This window comes from Vombatus ursinus, unplaced genomic scaffold (assembly GCF_900497805.2).
Source record: "Vombatus ursinus unplaced genomic scaffold, bare-nosed wombat genome assembly UNPS02014802.1, whole genome shotgun sequence".
Taxonomy (NCBI): Eukaryota; Metazoa; Chordata; class Mammalia; order Diprotodontia; family Vombatidae; genus Vombatus; species Vombatus ursinus.
Window position 1 is genome coordinate 17,302,765 of NW_020954580.1, and position 22,324 is coordinate 17,325,088.

A 22,324-nucleotide genomic window follows, 5' to 3' on the forward strand; every position below is an offset into this window, starting at 1 on the left:
TCTTGGAATAGGAGAAAGAGAAAGCAAGAAGGAGAATTCACACTAAACTGATTGTGTTTTGATTTACTATAGTTATCAAAAGCCTGGATCTTCACAGTCTCTTTTGTTGACTCATTATCCATATCCCACCCCCTAACTGTGGGTGTTCTCTAAGGTTCTGCCCTAGGCTCTCTTCTCTTATGCTATTATACTCTTATGGTCTATATTCTCTTTCACTTGGTGATCCCATCAGCTCCTGTTGGCTTAATTATCATCTCTATGCAGATGACTTAATACCTACATGTCCAGTGTCAGTCTGTCCCCTGAGCATCATCAGTTGCTAATTGGACATTTCAGATTGGATCTCCCAGAGACATTTCAAGCTCCACACGTGCCAAGTTGTCTTTCCCTCAAACCCACCCCTCTTCCAAACTCCTTGTTCTTTTTGAAGGCCACACTACAACCTGAGTGTCATCCTTGACTCCTCACTTTCCTTACTTCACGTATCAATTGCTGAAACTCTCTGTTTCTACCTCTACAACATCTCTTGCATCTGACCTTTCTTTCAACTCACACAGCTAGTACCTTCGTTCTGGCCTTCTTCATCTCTCTCCCAGATTATTGCAATGCCATCCTGTTCTGTCTCCCTGCCCCGGGTTTCTCCCTGCTGGAGTCCATATTCCATACCGCTGCTAAAGAGAATTTCCTTAGCTGTAGATCTGACTGTGTCACTCCTCTATTCATTCAACTCTGGTGCCTCGCCTACCCCCAGTATAAAATATAAACTCCTCTCTTTAGCTTCTAAACCTTTCACAACCTGGCCACAACCTGTATTTTCCAGCTTTGTTCTATATTACTCCGCCTTCATCACTCTATGATATAGCCAGATCACTTTCTCTCTATTCCTTGAACATGACACTCCATATCTCATGCCTTTTCCCTGGCCATCCCCCATGCCCAGAATGCACTCCTTCCTCCCCTCTGCCTCACAGAATCCTTCTTTTACTCTTGGCTTGACTTAAGCATCACCTTCTACATGAAGCCTTTCCTGATCACCTTTCTTCCTCCCCCACTACTAGTTCTTTCTCTCCTAAAGATACTTTGTATTTAACAATGTTGTATTTATTCTGTTTATATTTTTTCTCTGTATACACACATGTACTTTTCTCTCCTGTTAGAATGCAAACTCCTTGGGAGTAAGGATTGTTTCATTCTTTGTATCTACAAAGAGTGTGACATTTAGCCTGGTACATAGTAAGGATTTAATAAATGCTTTTTAATTGGTTGATTGACGTATCTGGACGAGGTTGATGGTGCTCTGGAGGGCTTGAAACAGTTGAGCAGAGGTTGGAGAATTTGTGATTCATTCTTTTGAAAAATTAGGCATAAGGGAAAACATTGCTAAAGGAAAACATGAATTTAAATAGTTGTTAGCACTCAGGGTTTAAGATATTTAATTCTGGCTAATGAGCTTCTTGGCCTGTTTAGGCTAAGATCAAGAGTACTGGCTACTAAAAACTACCAGGAAATCAAATACACACCCATTGACAAGTTTTCAACATTTGCCTCTGGGTGAGAACCCTACAAAAAATGTAGCTGAGGAAGATCCCTTCCAGTTCTCACATTATGTGATTCTGAAATGTATTTTCTTATGGGGCTAGGGAGAACATTGATATGTAATATCACATGTATACTACACTCAAATCAAATCAAATCAACTCTAAAGCAGTGTGGGACTCATATGGCTTCCTACAAATAGAGGCAATGTACTATAGTTAAAAGAGTAAGAGATTAACTCAGGATACCAGAGTTCTAATCCTGGTAGGACTGTCAAGCTATGTGTGGCCTGGGACATTTTCATCTCTTCAGGAATTATTTGTAGACATTATAATGGCATTATACTGAATTATATCTGAGTTCCCAAACAGTCTTAAATTTTTGTGGTTTTGTGAAGACATTGAAATATTATTCATTCTGGTAGCCTTAGCTCTGGAAGGAATGTTTTCTACCCACCTTCTCTGACAAATATATCAGTAGGTTTGTATATATGATCTTCCAGATAATTACTTTTTCTGTCTTCTAAAGTTGCCTTTATATATTTGTATATTGAATAGTCTTCTTTCAATAGACAGGAAACCTTTGCTTTTAAAATACTTATGTCTGTGATATTCTAGTTAGAATCACATAGGAGAAGGGAAGTTGACAAGAATAGATTAATTTCCACAATGCCTCTGTTGTTCATAACTAGGAATATAAAGAGAATAATGTTTTTAGAATAGAAAGTGCTATTGAGTAACTGGCAAAGAAGTCACTAGTCTTTTTTTTTCCTCTAGAGTTTGAATGGATATCTAACTCATTTTGTAAAACTTAAAAGTGTTATATAAATATGAGCTATTGTTATTATTTCTTAATAAACACTTGAGAGCTAGGTGTTTTCCCTATTTTGCGGATCAGGAAAATCAGACAAAGGGCATGGATGACTTATCCAAGTTCACAAATAAATTCATGAAGGAATCATAGAATTTAGAGATAGAATGGCCTTAGAGATTTGCTAGCCTTATTCTTTCATTTTACAGATGAAAGAAAAGCCCAGAGAAGTAACTTGCAAGGTAGTAATGAGTATAGGACTATTACACAGGTCTCCTGACTTCTGTTCTAGGTCTGTGGGATGACATTGGAACCTAAGTCTACTTCACTCGAGCAGTAACTCTTTCCTATGCATTCATATTACATTCAGCACTAGGTTAAGTGATAGAAAGAATGCGAAAGAACAGGATTTCTACTCTCAAGAAATTTTCGTTTTCATTGAAGAGAAGTAGGGGATAAGAGTAACACATGAAATAATTAGAGAGCAATCAAGTACAAAAGTATGTGATATTTACTATATCTATAATGGAATTTTTAAGTGGGAAGATATGGAAGAGACCCCTGTGGAGTGCAATAATCAGAAACGACATTGTGGAGGAAGGCAAATTCGAGATGGATTGTGAATGAGCATGTACAGTATAAGGGACAGTGAGAAAAGCTTGACTGGAGTAAAAAGTGTGTGTAGAGGAATAGTGGGAAATTCTGCTGGATAGTTACAATATCATGGTGGACCTGAAAGCTAAATAGAAGTGTTTGGACTTAATGCCATATAATGGAGAGCCTTTGTAGGCTCTTGAGAAGTAGGATGACATTAATAAAGTGTTGTAAAAAGATTTCTCCGGCAGCAGTATGAAAGATAAGTTGAAGGAAATCAGAGACTAGAGGCTGTTGTAATTTAGTTGCAAGTTGAAGGGGTTGGACTAGATGATGACTAGGTATGTCTTCTAGTTTGGACATTCTGTGAATCTCAAAGAGCTATTCTAGTCCTACTAATTCTAATAGTGGGTGGTTACAAATAATGAACCCACTTTCTATCCAGGGCACACTTTAATATTTATAAATCTGTATTCATAAGAAGTTAACCTTTTTCCTTATAGAAATGTTTGGTTGGAAGTAGTGGCAGTGAATTACAGTTTGAATATTGATTTTCTCTTCTTAGACTATCACAGTTTTTTGAAATCCTATTCTTGAGTTAGAGTGTCATTCATTGTACTGGTGTAGTAAATAGCAGTTCCTAACTTTTTTGTTCACTACCTCAGAACACTGGCTTCAGAAATTAAAAAAGCAAGTAGAAATCAAAATGTATTTTTTCTAGTATTAGGTCTTTGTAGAAAGAGCCATCTTAACCAGCATTAATTATTGTTAGTGCTCACATTTCTAATTCCCATATGGGATAGGAGTAATCCCAAGGAACTAAGGTTCTAGTTATTGACATAGTTCCTGTTGGCTTGAGTATAAAAGCGAGCCCATGAAGAGACAGGAGTGGCTCATCCTCAGACTTGATTGGTGATCCAGCATGGCCAATGCAAAAAACAAGGAAGCTGTATTCATTTGAATCAATCTATACTTTATACTTGTTGAGTATTTTTGCCATGCTGTGGCTGAGTAAGCCTACTTATGATAACTATTATTTGGCTTAAGAGTATCACTTTTGTTTCATTTCTCAACCTGAAACACTAAAATAGCCTGAAACACAGCAATTGGCTCAGAATGAGTGTGTTGTTCTTGTGGTTGGAGTAGGGGAATGGCAGATGCTCTCAAGATCCGCAGATGTGTCCTGTGCCTCTGTCCCCCATGAACACATGGGAAACTAAGAGGTAAATTGTTGGTATTTAGCAACTAGAGACGTATGATATGTTCTGCATCTTTAAGAACTGTGCCCTAAAGATGATAAATGCTACAAACTGTTATTTTTTTAATTTGTGTCAATTTTGTATTAGGAGAGCGTAGTGGTCTCTAGGTTCACCAGTTACAGTGTGTATGGGGCCTCCCTAAGGATCAGAATTTGGAGATTGTCTAAGAACTGTGCTCAAGGAACCACTTGGAACATTTTGTGATATTTAGGAGGCCATTGAGGGCTGTGTCACATGGACTTTGTTGAGAATCTTTGGTTTAAGGCATGGGGGGAAATACTTGAAAGGACAGTGCTTGATCTTCCCCGGGAGCTGAAAGACATTTCTGAAATTGGTGGTGTGGACAAACATACCAAATTCACTTCAGTTAATTTGCTGAAGAGAGGGGAACTACATCTGTTTAAAAAGTTTAAAAGAAGAGATAGCTTATGCTTTTGCTCCCATAAACTGATTCTTTCTGAAAGTTTCATTAATGGGTAGGTGAGGGGACCCTTTGGATTGGGCCTTAATGCAAACCTCAGTGTAGGGGTACTGTTTGGGTCCTGTCATTTGGAGTAGGTCTCAGGTCCCACCTCAGGGGGATAATACTTGGTCCCAAAAAAGTACATTTATGGGAGGCAATGACAGAGAGCAGCATTATAGGCCCTAGTGACAGCAAGCAGTCAAGTAGGGTGCAGTGCAGGACCTAGTAGAACTATTACTGGAGTGGGCAACGGCAAAGGCAAGCTCAGAGGAGCCATTGGTAACTATAATTTAGAATGGTGGGATCCTCCACATTTCTGCCAGTAAAGTACCCAGTAGTCATTGGACAGTTCTGTCCCAGAGAAGACTTAAAGTGCTAAGTTGGGATTGTAGGGAGGTAGCTTGTTTTCTGGTGACAGGTTGGACGTGAAACTAACTAGTTAACCGTTGTTCAAGAAGAGGGCAGTTCCTCTACAGAACTCTCTAAAGGAGTAGAGATTTGGTATTAACCCTGCCATGGGGATCCTAGGTAAACAGCACCCTGCCTGGTAGGCCAGGAAATACCGAAGGAGTGGTGGTAAAGGGCAAATATTGGTAGCAATGGCAGAACAGACTATTTCCAAGTAGGTAATCATGTCTTAGCTACCAAGTAGTTGAGACTACTGTCAGGTAACTTAGACTGTAGTCTTTCCTTAAAAGGCATTGATATCATCCTTGAAACTTACTTGACTTCTGACTGGTGGCTCAAATACTAAAACTTGCCTGTGCGAAGTTAGGAACTCTACCCTTAGGCTTGACTGTTGCACCAGCATGGCCACCGCAGAGTGAAGCTGTATTCTGGATGAGTGTCCTTTGCGTGCTGTGGCTAACTAAATCTTTTGTTAATCGTTAGATAGTCGAGTGTTTCATTTCATTCCTATTCCAAACCTGATTGTTAGTGGGCCAGCCTAATCAGGCCCTTCTTACCACATCATATTCCTCTCTGGTTCTCCTAATGCTCCTGTGATAGCAGTGGTTCGCTTTTGTAAAGGCAGAATCTGAAAGACAAAGAGGTTGTGATTGCTCTGAGGTTATGCTGCAGGAGAGGAGGCAGAACAGGAGGAGAGCACCCTGAGTTTGGAGTCAGGGAGACCTGGGATCAGAGCCCACTTTTGATATTAATTGTAAGGCAACTCTCTAAAACTATCAATTATAGCTGGATTGTGATTTGCTTTGGTGGAGGGAGTTCCCATATTGGCCAATGAAATCACAGTGTACCATATAGAAATAAAAGCTGTATTTCCTAACTCTAGTCTTCCTCCCATTAGATAAGGCTGCCCTTGAATGATCATTATTTGGGTTTTTGGAAATTATAACAATACATGGGAAACTTTATTTTAATACTCTCTTTAAAGTGTGTTCTGTGAGGCTATCTTCTAGTATAAAATTGGTTTCAATGAAATCCTTTAGTATTTAAGTCCCATAGAATCACAGCTGTAGAATCCAAGATTGACCTGTTTCATATTGAATTCCATTTGATAATAAATGTTTAATAATTTTTTTTGTTTGATTTGGTCTAGAGTCAGACTTAGGTAATCCTTGGAAGAGAATACATTAGATTGCAATTTATATGAATACAGACATTTATTAGTCAAGATAAGCAAATAAAAATAATCTTAAAGCTATAGAAATGTGACTATAAAAGTGATTAGAAACTTTTCACCTGGAGAAGACCTAGGCTAAAGAGAATTCTGGAGACTTTCCACTCTCTCTGACTGATACATGGCCTACTGACTAGCTAGGACATCCAGTAAGGGATGAACTGAGTGCCTTTACTGTCTGTAACACCACTGGGCTAGAGAAAGACTGTAGATCTTGCTGCTAAAAATAGATTTCCAAAACCTGCTTTACATAGTTGAAGAACTGGGTTCACTCGAGTACCTGTTTTCTATAGGGCATTCAAGTTGGTTCTCCTATGTTTCATTTCATAAGTATGTTTGTGACCTTTACGAGAAGAGAATGTATCCTAAACATTTGCTCTAGATGCAGGTGTGGGAGAGAAGGGAATTCAGTAGTAGAGAATTTCATCAAAATGCTTTTTACCAAGAAGCAGACCCATTTTTTGTATAGCACAATAAAGAGAGTGGCTTTGTCTTGCAATGCTGCTCTTAAAGTAACCATAATCATAGAGAATAATAACAGAAACCTTAGTCCAGAGCTTCCTGTTTTTCTGGCTCTCATGGCAATGACATTCTTCAGAGATCACCACAGTGCTTCCCAAATGGCAGAGGAGCATAGATCCAGTACTGGAAGTTGGGTGGAATTTGTTCCCCAGCTTGTTCTTGTTTTCTGAATTGGCAGGTCCAATTGTTGTTTTTCTTAAAGAAATACACATCAAATCACCACATTTGTGCTTTGGTTGTTATAAAAACTTCCCCAAACATTATCATCCAATTCTGCAGAAAAAAGCCACTTTGAAGAATTTCCTGTCCCACAGAATGAAGATGTTCTTATGAAATGGGATGGTGGTGCTGATTACAAAAGATGTCTGGCAGGTAAAATTACTCATTTCCTCTTTGGTCACTAACAATTATTAAATACCTGCTGTGTACAAAACACTGTTGCATGTTAAGAAGAAATTAGGCTCTGTACCAGAAGAGGAAATGAGATGAACCAGAGCTTTAACAAAATGTAGAAAGGCAATAGGATGGCAAACAGTTTTTAATAAGGAAGTATTGTCCCACTAAAGTCACCTTTCTATGATTCTCTTTCTTTATTGGTGAAATGGAAATAATACTTTAAAAATATATCTGAAGAATCTGTAATAAAAATAATTGGTTGTATATTTAATTATCTTTTTTTAAAATGTGTGATTTTATTGCTGTTGAGAACTGTTCCACTAGGGGCAGCTAGGTGGTACAGTGAATAGAGCACCCGACCTGGAGTCAGGAAGACATGAGTTCAAATTTGGTCTCAGACACATACTAGCAGTGTGACCCTGGCCAAGTCACTTTAACCCTGTTTGCCTCAGTTTCCCCATCTGTAGAATGAGCTGGAGAAAGTAATAGTAAATCCCTCCAGTATCTTTGCCAAGAAAACCCCAGATAGAGTCACAGAGTCAGACATGACTAAAACAAGTGAACAACAACACTGTTCCATTAATGCAATCCATGACTCCTAAGCCTTAAGTACACAATCTTCCTAAGCTTCTGTGGTCACAAATAGCCAACCTCCTACCCCATGGAGGACAACCACGTGGCACTTATCTTCTCTACATTTAGCTGAGCTGATCTTTGGGTAACAGATGTGCAGTCAATCCATCACTGGGTCTGTACATAAACCATTTCCAAATTCAGAGCACTTTATAGTGCTTTTGCTTTCTGGATCTTCTAATGTCATAAAGAAGCTTCAGAGTTAAACTTTAGAAGAGGACCTTGGGGAATATAATGATCACGTTATTTTTGAAAGACTGGGTATGAGAAAGAACATTAACTGAAAAAGGTCATCAATTTAGGCAAGAGTAGAACACTAGTAAGCTGATTAAATTTCTAGACTTGACTACATAGCTTCTGATTTACCAATGTAGAATCAATAAAAATAATTTGAATATAAAGAAAAAGAAATATTAGGTAGCTGAACCTCCAAAATCATATATAGTATACATATGTGTATAAGATATACATGTATAAACATGTATACATGTAATATAAACATATATGTATAATATATGTATATTTAAAGCATATATACATACACTTCATAATATGAGCAAACTATTCAGAGAAGAGGAGGTGCATCACAAAATATCTTCAGTTACTTTCTTTTTTTTTTTCCAGGACATTATAGCACAAAATGCACTTTATTAACCCCCTTTCTTTCCCTGTTTAGAAATAACAGACAAAAGAGGCAGCAAAGATAAGAGATGCTATTGGGCAGAAATTGAGGAACGCTGAATGGAAATATATCTTTTACCTTCTTTGTACATCAGTGAAACAAAAGAAGGGAGTACATTCGAGAGATAGTAATGGGACTTCTTGATTAATATGCCTATTGCCAGCATCCATTTGTCTGACTCATAGAGTATGATAAATTTGTTTTAATTGAGCTGACTGTTGATTATTCCCCTGTTAAGAAAATCTTAATTTGCAAGAGCTGTAGTAAAGCACTCTATGAATACAGGGAGATGGGAGGAAAATTCCTTTCTAATAGCGATAGCTTTTATTTTCCTGGCTGTAAAGCAGGTGAGCTTGTGGGTCCTCAGAGGGATGTTGGAGAGAAGTATGGTCATGAGTATTATTGTGAAGTAGGTTGAACCTATCATCTGTACTTGATAGAAATGAAAGGGGTAGGCACTATTTCAGTGTCTCTGACAGCTCTGCTTCCTTTATTGGATTAACAGAAAAGTAAGATGATTAGAGGATAATACTGTGCCATTATCTGTACTTACAAAGAGATTAGTGTAGGTTTCAAAGAAATTAATGGCTTTTGAATTAGCACAGAAATACTAATGAATGTCAGGGCTAGAGATGAAGAGCAAATAAAATTGGTTTTTCTTTGACTTTCATTTCTTTTGATTGTTTGCTATTTTAAGATCTAGATTCCTATTTTTCTCTTCCTTCACAACCTTTGGGAATTTTATTTGTCCTCTTTAGGGGATGGTTAAATTTATTTATATTTGTATGCAATTTTACTAAGTTAAAATTTAGGAAACTCCTCAGAAAACAAAATACCAAGCAGAGAATAGTTCCAACCTGGTATGTGCAATGATAAAGCATAAGAAAAGTTACCCAAATGACAATCAAGTTTTGTTAAGACAGTAAAGTACTGCATTTTATTATTATAAATTTGTAACTTGGACAGATAGAGTAGAGATACTGTAGGAGCATCAAGATGGTTCAGGCAGCACATATGAAGACTGAGCATCTGGAGGCAATGTATAGAGAATGGAAGGAAGGATGGAAGGAGGAAGGAAGGAGAGTTGGCCTTTGAGGTTTAGAACACAGATACTTTCTGAGTGAGTTTGGTTTGTGGAGTATTTTGTCTTTGTTTTTTGGGGTTTTTTTGTTTTGTTTTGTTTTGTGTTGGTTTTTTTGGGTAGGCAGTGTGTTCAGTGACTTGCCCAGGGTCACACAGCTAGTAAGTGTTATGTGTCTGAGACCAGATTTGAACTCAGGTCCTCCTGAATCCAAGGCTGGTGCTCTATCCGCTGTGCCACCTAGCTGCCCCATCTGAGTGACTTTGGGCAAGTAAGTCATTAAACCTCTTAAGAGTTCCTGAAAACTCTCTGAATACTTAAGTTGCTGAAGAGTTGCTATTGTGCATTGGTAAATGGAATTTCTTAACAGGAGTTCCCTACACCAATAAACTCAGATGTTTGGACCAATAAGAAAAATGAGCGTCCCTCTTAAAGCTACTTTTTTTTTTAATCCCTGAACCTCCACAACTTTATAATCACAGCTATAACAACTGAAGGAAAGTTGGGGATACTAACCAACAGAACATCTGGTAGAGTGACATCAGAGCTTCAAGGTAATTTAGCCAGGTTGTCTTTTCTTTATTCAGAACACGGTACCCATTGAAATGTTGCCTGGAAAACATGGCCTTATAACTCCTTAACCTCACACTATTTGACCAATGAATTGTTAAAGCCTTATATCAAAGTTCTACAAAAGAAGCCTATTTCACCAAGATTTTTTTTTCAGAACAAATGTCTTTTCACCAAAGCATTATCATAAAGCATTCAGATAAGAGGGTTCAATTAATTAATTAATTTTTTAGTTTATGGTATAAAACAGGCATTTCCATAACATAATAAAAAAAGGTGATTGCACATGAAACTGTAACTCTATTATGTACAACTTGCTATTCCTTTTAAATATATACTAATATTATCATGTAAATTTTTCCCCTTTTTTTCTTCTCTCCTTTGCCCTAGAGATGGCTACCATTAGATACAAATAGGTATATATTATATAAAATTATTCTATACATACTTCTATTTATCATTTCTTCCTCTGGATAAAGATAGCATCTTTCTTCATATGTCCTTTATAGTTAATTTGGGTTTTTATGATAGTCAAAATTACTTATTCCCTCCAAGTCATTCTTACAATATTATTGCTGTTACTATATACAGTGTTCTCTTGGTTTTGCTCATTTCACTCTTCATCGTTTTGTGCAAGTCTTTCCATGTTTTTCTAAGATCACTGAGCTTATCATTTCTGATAGCATAGTAGTATTCTATCACAATCATAGATCACAGCTTTTTTGAGTTGGACTAAGACATTAATCTAAAATGTGAAAGTACTATAATTTTTTGTTTAGATTTTTTTTCTTCTTTTTGTACTTTGCTAATAGGATTTGTACTCAGTGAGACTGGAGTTCTTAAAATATGCTCTTTGTTTAAGCTTTTAAGAAATAAATTTTTATTTAAAGGTTTTTTGTTTATGTCACTTACATTTCATTGGTAGGTCCTCTTCCCAGAGACTTAACCCTTATAAAAAGAAAATTAAAAAGAGGAAAAAAGTCAGCAAATCAACACATTAAAAATATTTGATCTTGTATATGCCTGTAGTCCCCCTACCAGCTGTGACCTCGGCCTCAAAGCCACATGTGGCCTTCTAGGTCCTTGGGTGTAGCCTTTTGACTGAGTCCACATTTTACAGAAGAAATCCTTTTATTAAGGGGACTTGTTCTGTGAAGTTTACATTCAGTCAAGCCACACTTGAAGACATGAAGGGCCACATGTGGCCTCGAGGCTGCAGGTTCCCCACCCCTACAAGACTATAAATTTAATTGAAATTTTCATATTTTGACTCAACATTTATTTTAAATTTTTATTTGTTATATTTCTGTTTAGTTACTATTTAGTTAACTATATTATTATATTTCTGTTATTCTTTTACAATTCTCTGATGAGCTCTCATATCAAACATGAACATTTCTATATACGAAAAAGAGCTTTTGGAAGATTGTGTATGAAACTGGGAATCTCTGTTATACACAGATTGACTTTTTAAAAAGGTATATTAAAAATTCAGCACATTAGTTCCAGTGTTGCCCTTCTTTTTGTCTTCCATTGGACTTCTTTTCTTTTCTCTTCTATTCGTATTTTTAAAAGACTCACTGATGTTCTTTACTTTTTCTCTTTTTTTTTTTTTTGGCATCACTGTCACAAAGCCACTATGCTATAGGTAGTGCAGATATTTTGTAAGCAAAGGACCTTTGCCCCAGAGGGGTGAGTCATACTGTTCTCTAGGATTTCATCATTTATTTGAATATGTTTGTATTAAGATTTAGGGGGTAGCATCTTCCATTCCTGAAATTTAGAATATGGTCATCTCTGTAACTATGAGGTAGTGAGAATTCGCTAGATTTAGAATCAGCAGCCCTGGGTTGAACATCACTTACTAGTTGTGTGACTTTTGATTAATCACATCATCCCAATAAGTCTCAGTTTCCTGACATGTAAAAAGAAGGGGTTAGACTAGGTAATCTCTCAAGTTCCTTCTAATTTCTTTTTAAAACAAAACTTTCTCCACTTCACCTTTTATATCTCACCAAATATGAGCCACCAGCTTGGAATCCTGCCTGCCACTTTGTTTAATATGAGCTAAAGTGATGTACACTTGAGTTTTCAAAACTAATCAGTTTTTTATTCTTTTTCTTCCAGAACATAGACAAACATTCCCAAATATTCTGAAGAAGGGTTACCTTGAAATTAGGAAAGATCATGACAGTTACTGGCAAAGCTGTTATGCTGAACTTTCACCGTATAATCTGTACTTCTACTGTCTTGATAACAGTGGCAATCAGAACCTTTATGCTACTTACCAGCTTTCACGCTTCCAGAACATATCGGTCCTGGGCAACCTTGAGACCAGAACGGTGGATACAGTCCTGTCTGACAACACACAGCTACAACTGAAGGCAGACTCACCATGGGAAGCCTTGGACTGGGGACAGAAACTTTGGGAGGTGGTGCATGCTGCCATGCCAACTTACATGGGGCAACGCGATGAACTGGAAAACTCAGCAGTGCTAGGACATGATGACTTTCTACATACTCAGTGCTTACAGAAGTCCAGTGGGCTGCTCCAATCAACTGCTTTCATAGACTGCTCCAAACAGTACCAAAACATCCTCAAGTCTGGGACACTTTATAGACTCACTGTCCAAAATAACTGGAAGGCTTTTACTTTTGTACTGAGTAAAGCCTATCTCATGGCTTTTCAGCCCGGTCGCCTAGATGAGGATCCCCTGCTGAGCTACAATGTCGATGTATGCCTAGCTGTTCAGACTGACAGCCTGGATGACTGTGACTCCTGTTTTCAAGTCATCTTCCCACAAGATGTCCTCCGCCTACGGGCTGAGACTCAGCAAAGGGCACAAGAATGGATGGAGGCCCTGAAAACAGCTGCCAATGCAGCCAGGAGTTCAGGGCAAAACTTACAAGTCACCCTTAGAAACAAATCTAGGGATCAGATGGGTGGGCATGATCTCAGGAAGAGCAAACGCCGGTCTGTGACTACCAGTTTCCTGAGTATTCTCACAACCTTGTCCTTGGAAAGAGGTCTCACCGCTCAGAGTTTTAAGTGCGCAGGTAAGAAGCAAAGTGTATTTTATTCCATCCTAAAATATAGTTAAAGGAAATTCAGAATGTCATGAGAGTATTATAGAAATTCCCTCCAGAAACAAAGTGACTTCCCATTGATGAAAATACCTTTTCTCTGAGAAACCAAAAGCAGTTTAAAAACATTAACCCATCCTCATGCAAACAATGATTATAGACCAATTTATGGAGCCATATAATAATAGGATCATAGACCTAGTGTTGGAAGGGACCTTAAAGATTATCTAGTCCACCCCACTCCCCATTTTCCATATAAGGAAACTAAGGACCCCGGAAGGGAAGTGACTTGCTTAGATTTCACCAGATACTCAGGATCAAAGGTAATGTGATCAAAGCATAAGCAGAACTAGAACCCAGGCCTTCAGTCTCTGAGTAAGGGTCATTGCACATTTGGCAACTGAAGTTTGATCCCAGGTAAGAATTTTGTCTCCAAAGATAGACTCACAACTCTCTTAGGAAGGGCTGCTCTTAAGAAGAGATGTGAGAAGGTTCCCCCTCTGCTTTGCAGAAGTGGGGGACATCGCAGACTTTTTGAGTATGCTGGTTAGTTTTACTGAGATGATTTTTTTACCCTCTTTTTTATTCTTTGTTATGAAGGATTGGTCTTTGGAATGGGGTACTAGAAATATACAGATGGGAAATGTAGGTAATGTTTAAAAAAAAGATATCAATAGAAAGTACTGGTAATTCCTAGAGTCAGTAACTGTCTTCTGACAGTGATCTCATCTGATCCTATTAGGTGAGAATCTGGAAGGCTGGCTAAAATGAAAAGTCACTTATTTAGCAGGTTCATAACCCATCCAATGAACCAGTATCTCATTTTCAGGGGGAAGAATGGGACAGCTGATATCTTCTAGAGCAACTGTATTACTACCAGATGTAAAAAAAGGGGTATTAGTCAACTTATGATCTTTCAAAACTCTACTTCTTTCTTCCCCAAAACTAAATGTTGTTCTGAGAAAATCTTAATTCAAAGTAATTATCTAAAATTTATTATTTAAATAAAATATTTATCTGTAGAATAATTTAAGTAGGATCCGTTTTAAAAATCATCCTTCTTGAAATAAACCCCACTCACAATTTATGAACAATGAGGTTAAGAATAAAAAAAGACTTTTGTCTAATAGAGAAAATTTGCATTCCTGTCTTTTAGATTTGCGGGTTTCAGGGGGAGGAGAATTTTTTTTTCCAGAACAGAAAGACTTTTCTTTTTTTTTTTTTTAAAGGGACAAGAGAGAAGATCTAGGATTTAAGGATAAACAAGAAACATGTTCTTGGCTATGACTGAATTGTGGATTTCAGTCCTTGCTTTCCGAATTGAAAAATGAAACTTTTGAACTAATGAAGATATAGTAGAAAAACATGTATTTAGTGATATAATGGTGTTATATAATGTTATATAATAATGTTATATAATAATATATGTAATAATAATAATAATAATATAATAGTTATATAATGATGTCCCTTTTTGGGGAAGGACATCATTTGCTTAAAAGGATATTGATCATTGAATTAAATATAATTAGTCCCCTTTTCCCACAATATGACAATGATATTCAGCAGACGTCTATAGTACAGAATGATATAAACTAAAATCTGCTAAATAGGTATTGTGTCCATCACAGGAGTAGAAGTGGTAATGAGGAAAGCATCCAAGAGATATTGAGTGTTGTTGATTTGAAATTTAAGTTCACTCAAATCTCTCCTATATTCTATTAAGAATAAACTAGGAAAAGATGCAGTTTTGTAATTGGGGATGGGGGTGGGGGTAGGGTGGAGGGATAAGTGAATGCATAACAGTGATTTCTCTGAATTCTTTAAGTATGAAACATTCCAGAAGGGAAGGATTTTGCTTTACTTAAATCCTTCTTTTACTTTGGGAAGTGCTGCACTCAGAGTCCATGATATATGTCTAGCTTTTGTCTGTTACTTGTCATCCTCCTCCTCCAGTCCTTTGAATACTAATATCCTTTCTATCACAAGTAGGAATACTTTGTCTCCTGTAGGGGGCAGAATCTCAAAAGAAAAAAAGAATAACTTCTAAATGATGCAATGGAGTATTTTTCTTTTAAATGTTCTCTATTGATATTCTGTATATCAGAGGTCATAATGGCAAAATAATATTTTTAAATGGATTTATATTTCTCAAATATAGATACGCTTGACCTGATGATTCTTAATTTCTTAGCTACCTCTTTTAGCCTTATAACTACACTAAAACATATATATACAGGTTTAGGTGGGGAAGGAAGAATTTGATAGAAAAATGCTTAGCACTTGGAATATGTACTTTTAAACTGAACTCAACTTTTCATAATATGTTAAGTATCAACTAATAGTTTGTAATACTTCAATATTTAGAGGACATATTTTTTCATGTTGATAGATCTTCTTGCCCCTCCACCTTAAATATTGTGAGAATCATAAAACATAAAAAGGATTCAAAATTCCACTGGGTAACTCTTTCCTATGGTATCACTCATTTGCTATTCCCTAGGGGAGCCACAAATGCTGGCTTTTCAGTTCACGAAGTATTGCAAATGGTCTTGTTTTGCAAGATTCTTTCTGTATGGAAAAGAATTTCCTATGTTCCTTTTTAAATCTTATACATGCCTTCCAGAGACTGGGGGATGTGATCATTCTGAAAGTCCTGAGGCATGACTTTTGAAAACTTATTGTGCTTTATATTTACATGACTATAGATTTCTTATTTCATTTGCTTGTCTTTTTACTACTTCATTTGATTAGCTGTGTGTGCATTCTTAATTGTAAGTGTGCATAATATGTCTGTATTTGTACAGCTTATTAGGGTATTATTATACAATCTTCAGTTTAAAGGTTACCAAGTAAAATTTGATGATTAGCTGTACAAATTGCTGAGTGGTTATAAATTATTCTACAGGTGTGTGTACCCAGAGAGAACTAGATTTTTAAAACCAGTAAATTAAAGAGTTGTTATTTGAATTACAGAGGTTTCTTAATTTTACCAAGACATTTGACCTCTGATTTCCTATAAGTAATGAACTTTTTAGTGTGTTTAAAATGCCTTCAATTAGAACAAGCAGTGAGTATTTATTGATCAACATACTTCAAGAGATAAAGAAGTTGAAAATGTGGTTCCTGTTCTCTAGGAGATGGGAAGATAAAATGAATATGTAATGAAACAAATAGCACCCAGTATATGGCATTAGAGGAAAGGAAAATCAAATGCATGCTAGAATATCTCATATTGTTGGAGCTGAAAGGACATTTGAGAGTATTTTCTTGATCAGACTCCTAGAATTACCCAACTGGAAGGGACCTTTTTCACAAATAAGGAAATCAACCCCCTATCAGGTCTTCTGACCCAGTCTACTTGTTCTCCCTCCTCCACCAGGCTGGCTCCAGGGAGAGTTGAAAGAGTTAGGGAAGGACTCATGCAGGAGGCAGAACTCCAGCAGATTCAAAGGTTTGAAGGCTGTAGAAAATTAGAATGTTGAAGCTCAGAAAAGTCATAGGAATCATCTGCAGTAGTTCCACCCCCACATTTTATAGATGAGGAAACTGGTCAATCCAGCTAATAATGACTGGGCTAGGCCCAGAATTTTAGATAGAGGAAGCTATGTGAAGGACACATGGAGGCAGAAGTAAGGCAGGCTGTGTTCATGGGACAGTGGAGATACCTCAGTTACTGGAAGGGAGAGAAGCAGTGAAAAATGAAGTGGGAGAGACAGAGCCAGGCATGATTATAGAGGGCTTTGAAAGCCAGGAAAAAGAATTTACATTTGATATAGGACTAAATAGGGGGCCCATGAAGGTTTTTGAACAGAGAATGCACATATTATTCATTCCATAAGCACCACATGATAAAAGTGATATTGAAGGGGAATTAGCATTTCAGTGGCATCATTTTACACATGTCTAATTTTATGAACAGCTTTTCAGGAATAAATCTTTTACTTTCTCACAACTACAGTGTGAGACCATGAAATCTGTAATAAACCATGTAATATGTAATAAATTTGTAAAACCATATAATATGTTACTTTAAGTCATGGGTAGGAGGTAGGTATCATTGACATATTAATTGTTTGATAAGACACTGTCATCATGTCTTTTGTTGTTGTCATCGATAATGGTGTCTGGACTTAGGTCCTGGACTACCTTCAGCAAGGGATGCTCCCTCCAATTCAGCTGTAACTTTACAGTCTTTGAGAGTTACTTGGCTCTGAGAGTTTAAGGGACTTGCCCATGGCCAGCAACTAGTCTCTGTCAGAGAAGGAATTAAAGCCACATCTTCCAGGCTTCAGGGCTGGCCTTCTGTTCTTACCTTCTTCTGCCTCTTCATCAGCAGGGTAAAAACCATCAATTAAGCATCCTGTGCTAGTGCTTCTGAATTAATGCTCTGCCATATCCAAGGTGCTGGAGGTTGTGGGGAAGCAGACCCCTCTAGCATCTAGAGAGGTCTGGATATGTATGAATGTATCTATGCAGGGAATTTCAAAATGTGAAATGTGCATATAATTTAGTTGGCAATAGTATTATAAAACAGAGTTTTGCTGAGTTGTCTAAAAATCCAGAAGCATAACTATGAGAACCCTTTTGAAAAAGAATTCAGCTGTTATATAAACAAGTTGTGACAACACACACAAGAATGTTTTCAGATCTTCCCATGTGTAACTAATGTCATCTTGAACTGCGAGCAGTGCTGTTCCCCCATTTCAGAACTTAGGTTGAAAATAAAAATTCAGGCCAAGGAGAGTAGAGGATGAACAGTGAGCCTTGGGTATTCCCTGCCTCATTTTTCACACTAGGCGGTTTCTGCTGTTTAACCTCCCCGGCCACTGTGGGGCATTAGGAAGAGCTGGGGGGGGGGGTCTAGCCTTGGGGAGGGACAAGCTGTAGGGGGAGAAAAAAGTTTTGCTGTGAATTCTTCTGCCATTTAGTGCAAATTCCTGTAATTACCGTCATTGTGTCCCGTCTGAATGGCACAGAATACAGCAGAAGCCATTCCTAATTGAGACCTTACAGGAGGTACAAATCCCTTCTTTGTGCAGCCTGACAAATTAGTGCCAGAAAGTGGCAGGGTCCGAGTGGAATCAAAGGCAAGAAACACAAAGATGGAACTTAAGGCTACAGTAATAACCCTCTCTTGTCCTGCAGGAAAAAAAAATAATGACCAATGAAAAATGAAGTTTTTTTGTTCTAAATTCCCTTGACATGACAGCACCTCAGGGCTGCTCTATTTGTTTAGTAAAAGTGATTAAATAGTAATACAACAGGGCTGCCCATTGTTTCCCATGCTATCCCCCACCCCACAGACCCCTGCTGTCTTGGCTAATTGATTGACAATGAACCTCTGATAAAGAAGTAAGTTGGGAGGACCTGGTGGGGACATTTTTTCCCTTTCTTTGTGTGCCTGAGTGTGTGTGTGTTTTATTTCATTTTTGTTTGAATTGCACTCTCTGGTTTTTCTTTGTCTTCCCTCTCCCCTTTTCTCCCTCTACCCCTTTCCTTTTTTTTCCAAAGCTTTTCAGGGTCTGCTCCCAGCTGACATTCACAAACAGGTAGAGAGGAATTAGGATTGTGGTGCATAGCTTTTGACAAGTTTATCTTGGGGGCTAACTTCCCCTTCCCCCAGCTCTGGGTAAGACAGAGCCACAGTGTGAGATGCAGTCCTAAGAGGAAAGGGGGGGGGGGGATGGAAGAGGAGTGCAGATTGTTGGTGCATGAGGGTCAGAAGGAGAGTTCAAAAACAAGTTTTCCATTTGTGGGAATGGTTGTCTGTACTGTCTTTGCATGAAAGAAGTTTCTCCCATATTTCCCTATATTACCTTCTTCCTCTCAGTATTTACCCTGACATTCTACATTGCAATCAAAAAGACTGTGAACTCGTATTTTGTCTGATCCTCACTTCCAGATCACTGTGACCATATAAGGGTAAAATGTAGCTGAACGTCACAGTAACTGTATCTTGAAAGATGCTCAAAGTTTCATTAAGATGAGATATATAATTAATGGATCATCCTTTTATGTTCACCCAGCTCAGCTATAGCTTAAACCTCTAATTTAAGAGACTGAAAGTTACAGCTGGGAAAAGAAATAATTTCAAGTTGCTAACAAAAAATAATATACTAAACAAATAGTCCCGGCATTTCTAATATCACATGGCAACCCATGTGGTAAGTGGAGGCCATTTTTTCACAAAGCTTTGTTACATGTATTGTTGGGGTTTCAGTGGGAAAGATACCTTTAACTTAGCTATCCAAGCCTCCTGTCACGTTCGTGGTGGTTAATTATTCATTAAATCTGAAGGAAGCTATGTTTCCGAGTTGGTCATCGTTAAACAATACTTGTTGGCCTCAGGGCAAACTCTACAGGATGTCTACTTTTAAGGGAAAGAGGAACTGATTTTCTGAACATCTGTACAAATGAGTTCAGGCGAAGTACCATAGGCTTCCATGCATAGAGCATCATCACTCCAGGAATTTTATATTGAACTCTGAAAAACTTTTTTTTTAAAACTTCAGTGTCCAGTAAGGGAATCCTATTTGTAACCACATCTTACATTTTCTAGGGAAATGGGGAACCAGGGATAGAGTATACATTTTATTTTTATGACTGTCTCTAAACCTTATTTTAGTTCTTGTTTACACATTTCACCTCCATTAAGCTGAAAGGCTAATCACTAGGGAAATAGATTTGTTTGAGGGGAGCTGGCAACGGGCAGTGAGGTGAAAGGAAGAAGAGGAGAAGAAAGGGACACACACACACACACACACACACGAAACCAAACAATTAATCTTGACAGTGTGAATTGTTTTTCCAGATTATATTGATGATTTTGTATCTGATTACCCTTACAGAGCAGCAGTCCTTTTGGTGAGAAAAATAGATCATCTGTAAAGTGGAGGTAATAACACTTGCCTTACCAGTTCCACTTTGGGACAGCTCTGATTGCTAGGAAGTAAGCTGAAATTTGCCTTCTTGTGACTTCCACTCTTTGCTCCTGGGTCTTCCCTCTGGGGCCAAACAGAACCAGTCTTCTATGTGACAGCCTGAAAACAGCTGTCACATCCCCCTGAGTCTTCTCTTTTCCAGAGTAAATATCCTCAAACCCTTCAACCAGTTCTTACATCACCATCCCTTATCTATGTGCATAGTATGTTCCCACAGGAGAATATAAGCTCTTTAAGCACAAAGTTTAGTGTTTCTCTTTGTGTCCTTAGTGCCTCTCACAGTGCCTGGCACTTGGTAGTTGCTCAATCAACGCTTATTGAATTGAAATAAATGGAATTGCCTACTTACAGAGTTGTTTCGAGGGAAATGCTTTGTAAATCTGAAGTGCTAGATAAATGTGAGACATTGCTGTTGTTTGTCATTGGTCGTTATGGAAGTAGAAGAAAGAGGTTGCTGATAGAGAAGTCCTTGAGTCGAATAGGGAAGGTGATCTTCACTGTACTCTGTTCTCCACTCCGAATCCTGGCAAACCAGGAGTGGAGTCTGTCTGGGCAAGGACAACTGGCTTGGGAGCCTAGCAGACTTTGAGTTTGACTGGTGAAGAGGCACACTGAATAAAGTGAAAGAACAAAACCAGAAAAGAGGGAACAGAAAGATCCTTTCATGGGAACAACCACGCGGGAAAACTAATAGAACTTCTAGAGAAATGACCAGCAAAATGAGATCCCAATACAATGAATGACTTCTACAGGATAAAAGAAAACAGTGAGAAATCTCCAAAAGGAAAGAACAAAACAAACAAAAAAACAACCCTGCACCTATAGAACAGAAAATGGAGAGACTGTAAAAACCTCTAGAATGACTCAGAATAGCAGTAAGAAATGTAAAGGTAAATCTGATGCCTGTAAAACTGGAACTATGGGGGTAGCTAGGTGGCACGGTGGGTAGAGCACCGGCCCTGGATTCAAAAGGACCTGAGTTCAAATCTGGCCTCAGACACATAACACTTACTAGCTGTGTGACCCTGGGTAAGTCACTTGACCCCATTTCCTAGCCAAAAACAAACAAACAAACAAACAAAAAACATCTCATCATGCTACCATCCTACAGTGCTTTTTCCTGTAGCCGTTCCCTAGGAGGAATGGGTGGGAGTCACAAGCTATCCACTCAATAATCTTGCTTCATGCTCCTTTCTCAACCTCTTCCAATCTAGCTTTCTGCTTCAATACTCAACTGAAATTTCTCTCTCCTAAATTAACAACAATCTCTTAATTTCCGACTTGAATTGCCTTTCCTTAGTCCTAATCTTTCTTGGTGCATTTGACTTCTGTTGACTACCTTCTGAATCATCTCTCTTCTTCTCTAGGCTGGTTGCTCCTTCCAAGTCTCTTCCTTAATCATCATCCTTGTCTTACTCCCCCAACCATGGGCATACGTCCAGATTCTATGACTAAACTCCACCAGCCTAGACCCTCTGTTTTTTTTCTCAGTGATCTCATGAGTTCCCATGGTTTTAATTGCTGTCTATGGTGATAACTCTCAGATCTAAACATTTAGCCGTTAATCTTTCTCCTGAACTGCATTCCCACATCACCTACTGCCTTTTGAAAATTCAAACTGAATTTTCTGTAGGCATCTCAAATTCAATATGTTCAAAACAGAACTCATTCTGTCCTCCCAAACTCATTCCTTTCCTGAACTTCCTCATTTTTGACAAGGGCACTAACAGTCTTCCAGGCTCCTGCGTTCACAGCCTCTGAGTTATCCATAGCTCTTCCTTCTCCCTCACCCTTTATAGCCAGTTAGCCGCCAAGTCCTGTCAGTTCCACGTCCACAACGTCTCTTGCATCTTTCTCATTCTTTCCCCTCACGTAGCCAGTACCCTTGTCTAAGGTGTCTAAGTACCCTTCCAAGTAAAACTTGTTTTAAATTCCATGCATATATGTATGTGCTTGCATGTATACATACATATACATACCCACATGCATATATATGTAGAAATTAATAAATAAATTAGGCATTCATGTGATGGTATAGAAGAATGTTATACTAAAAAATATTTTATGTTGATGTATACATGAAAGCTCAGAAGGATGCTCAGCCGCTTATT

General features: G+C 38.0%; 1 protein-coding gene across 2 annotated transcripts in view; it reads left to right on the top strand.

Moving 5' to 3' along the window:
- PLEKHM3 (pleckstrin homology domain containing M3) overlaps window positions 1-22,324 on the top strand; it is a 210,109-nt gene that overhangs the window by 28,780 nt on the left and 159,005 nt on the right. For both annotated transcript variants that reach the window (XM_027873652.1, XM_027873653.1), the window contains exon 3: window positions 12,313-13,242. In XM_027873652.1, coding sequence (XP_027729453.1) covers window positions 12,313-13,242 — 930 coding nt within the window. The remainder of the gene's footprint in view (window positions 1-12,312; window positions 13,243-22,324) is intronic.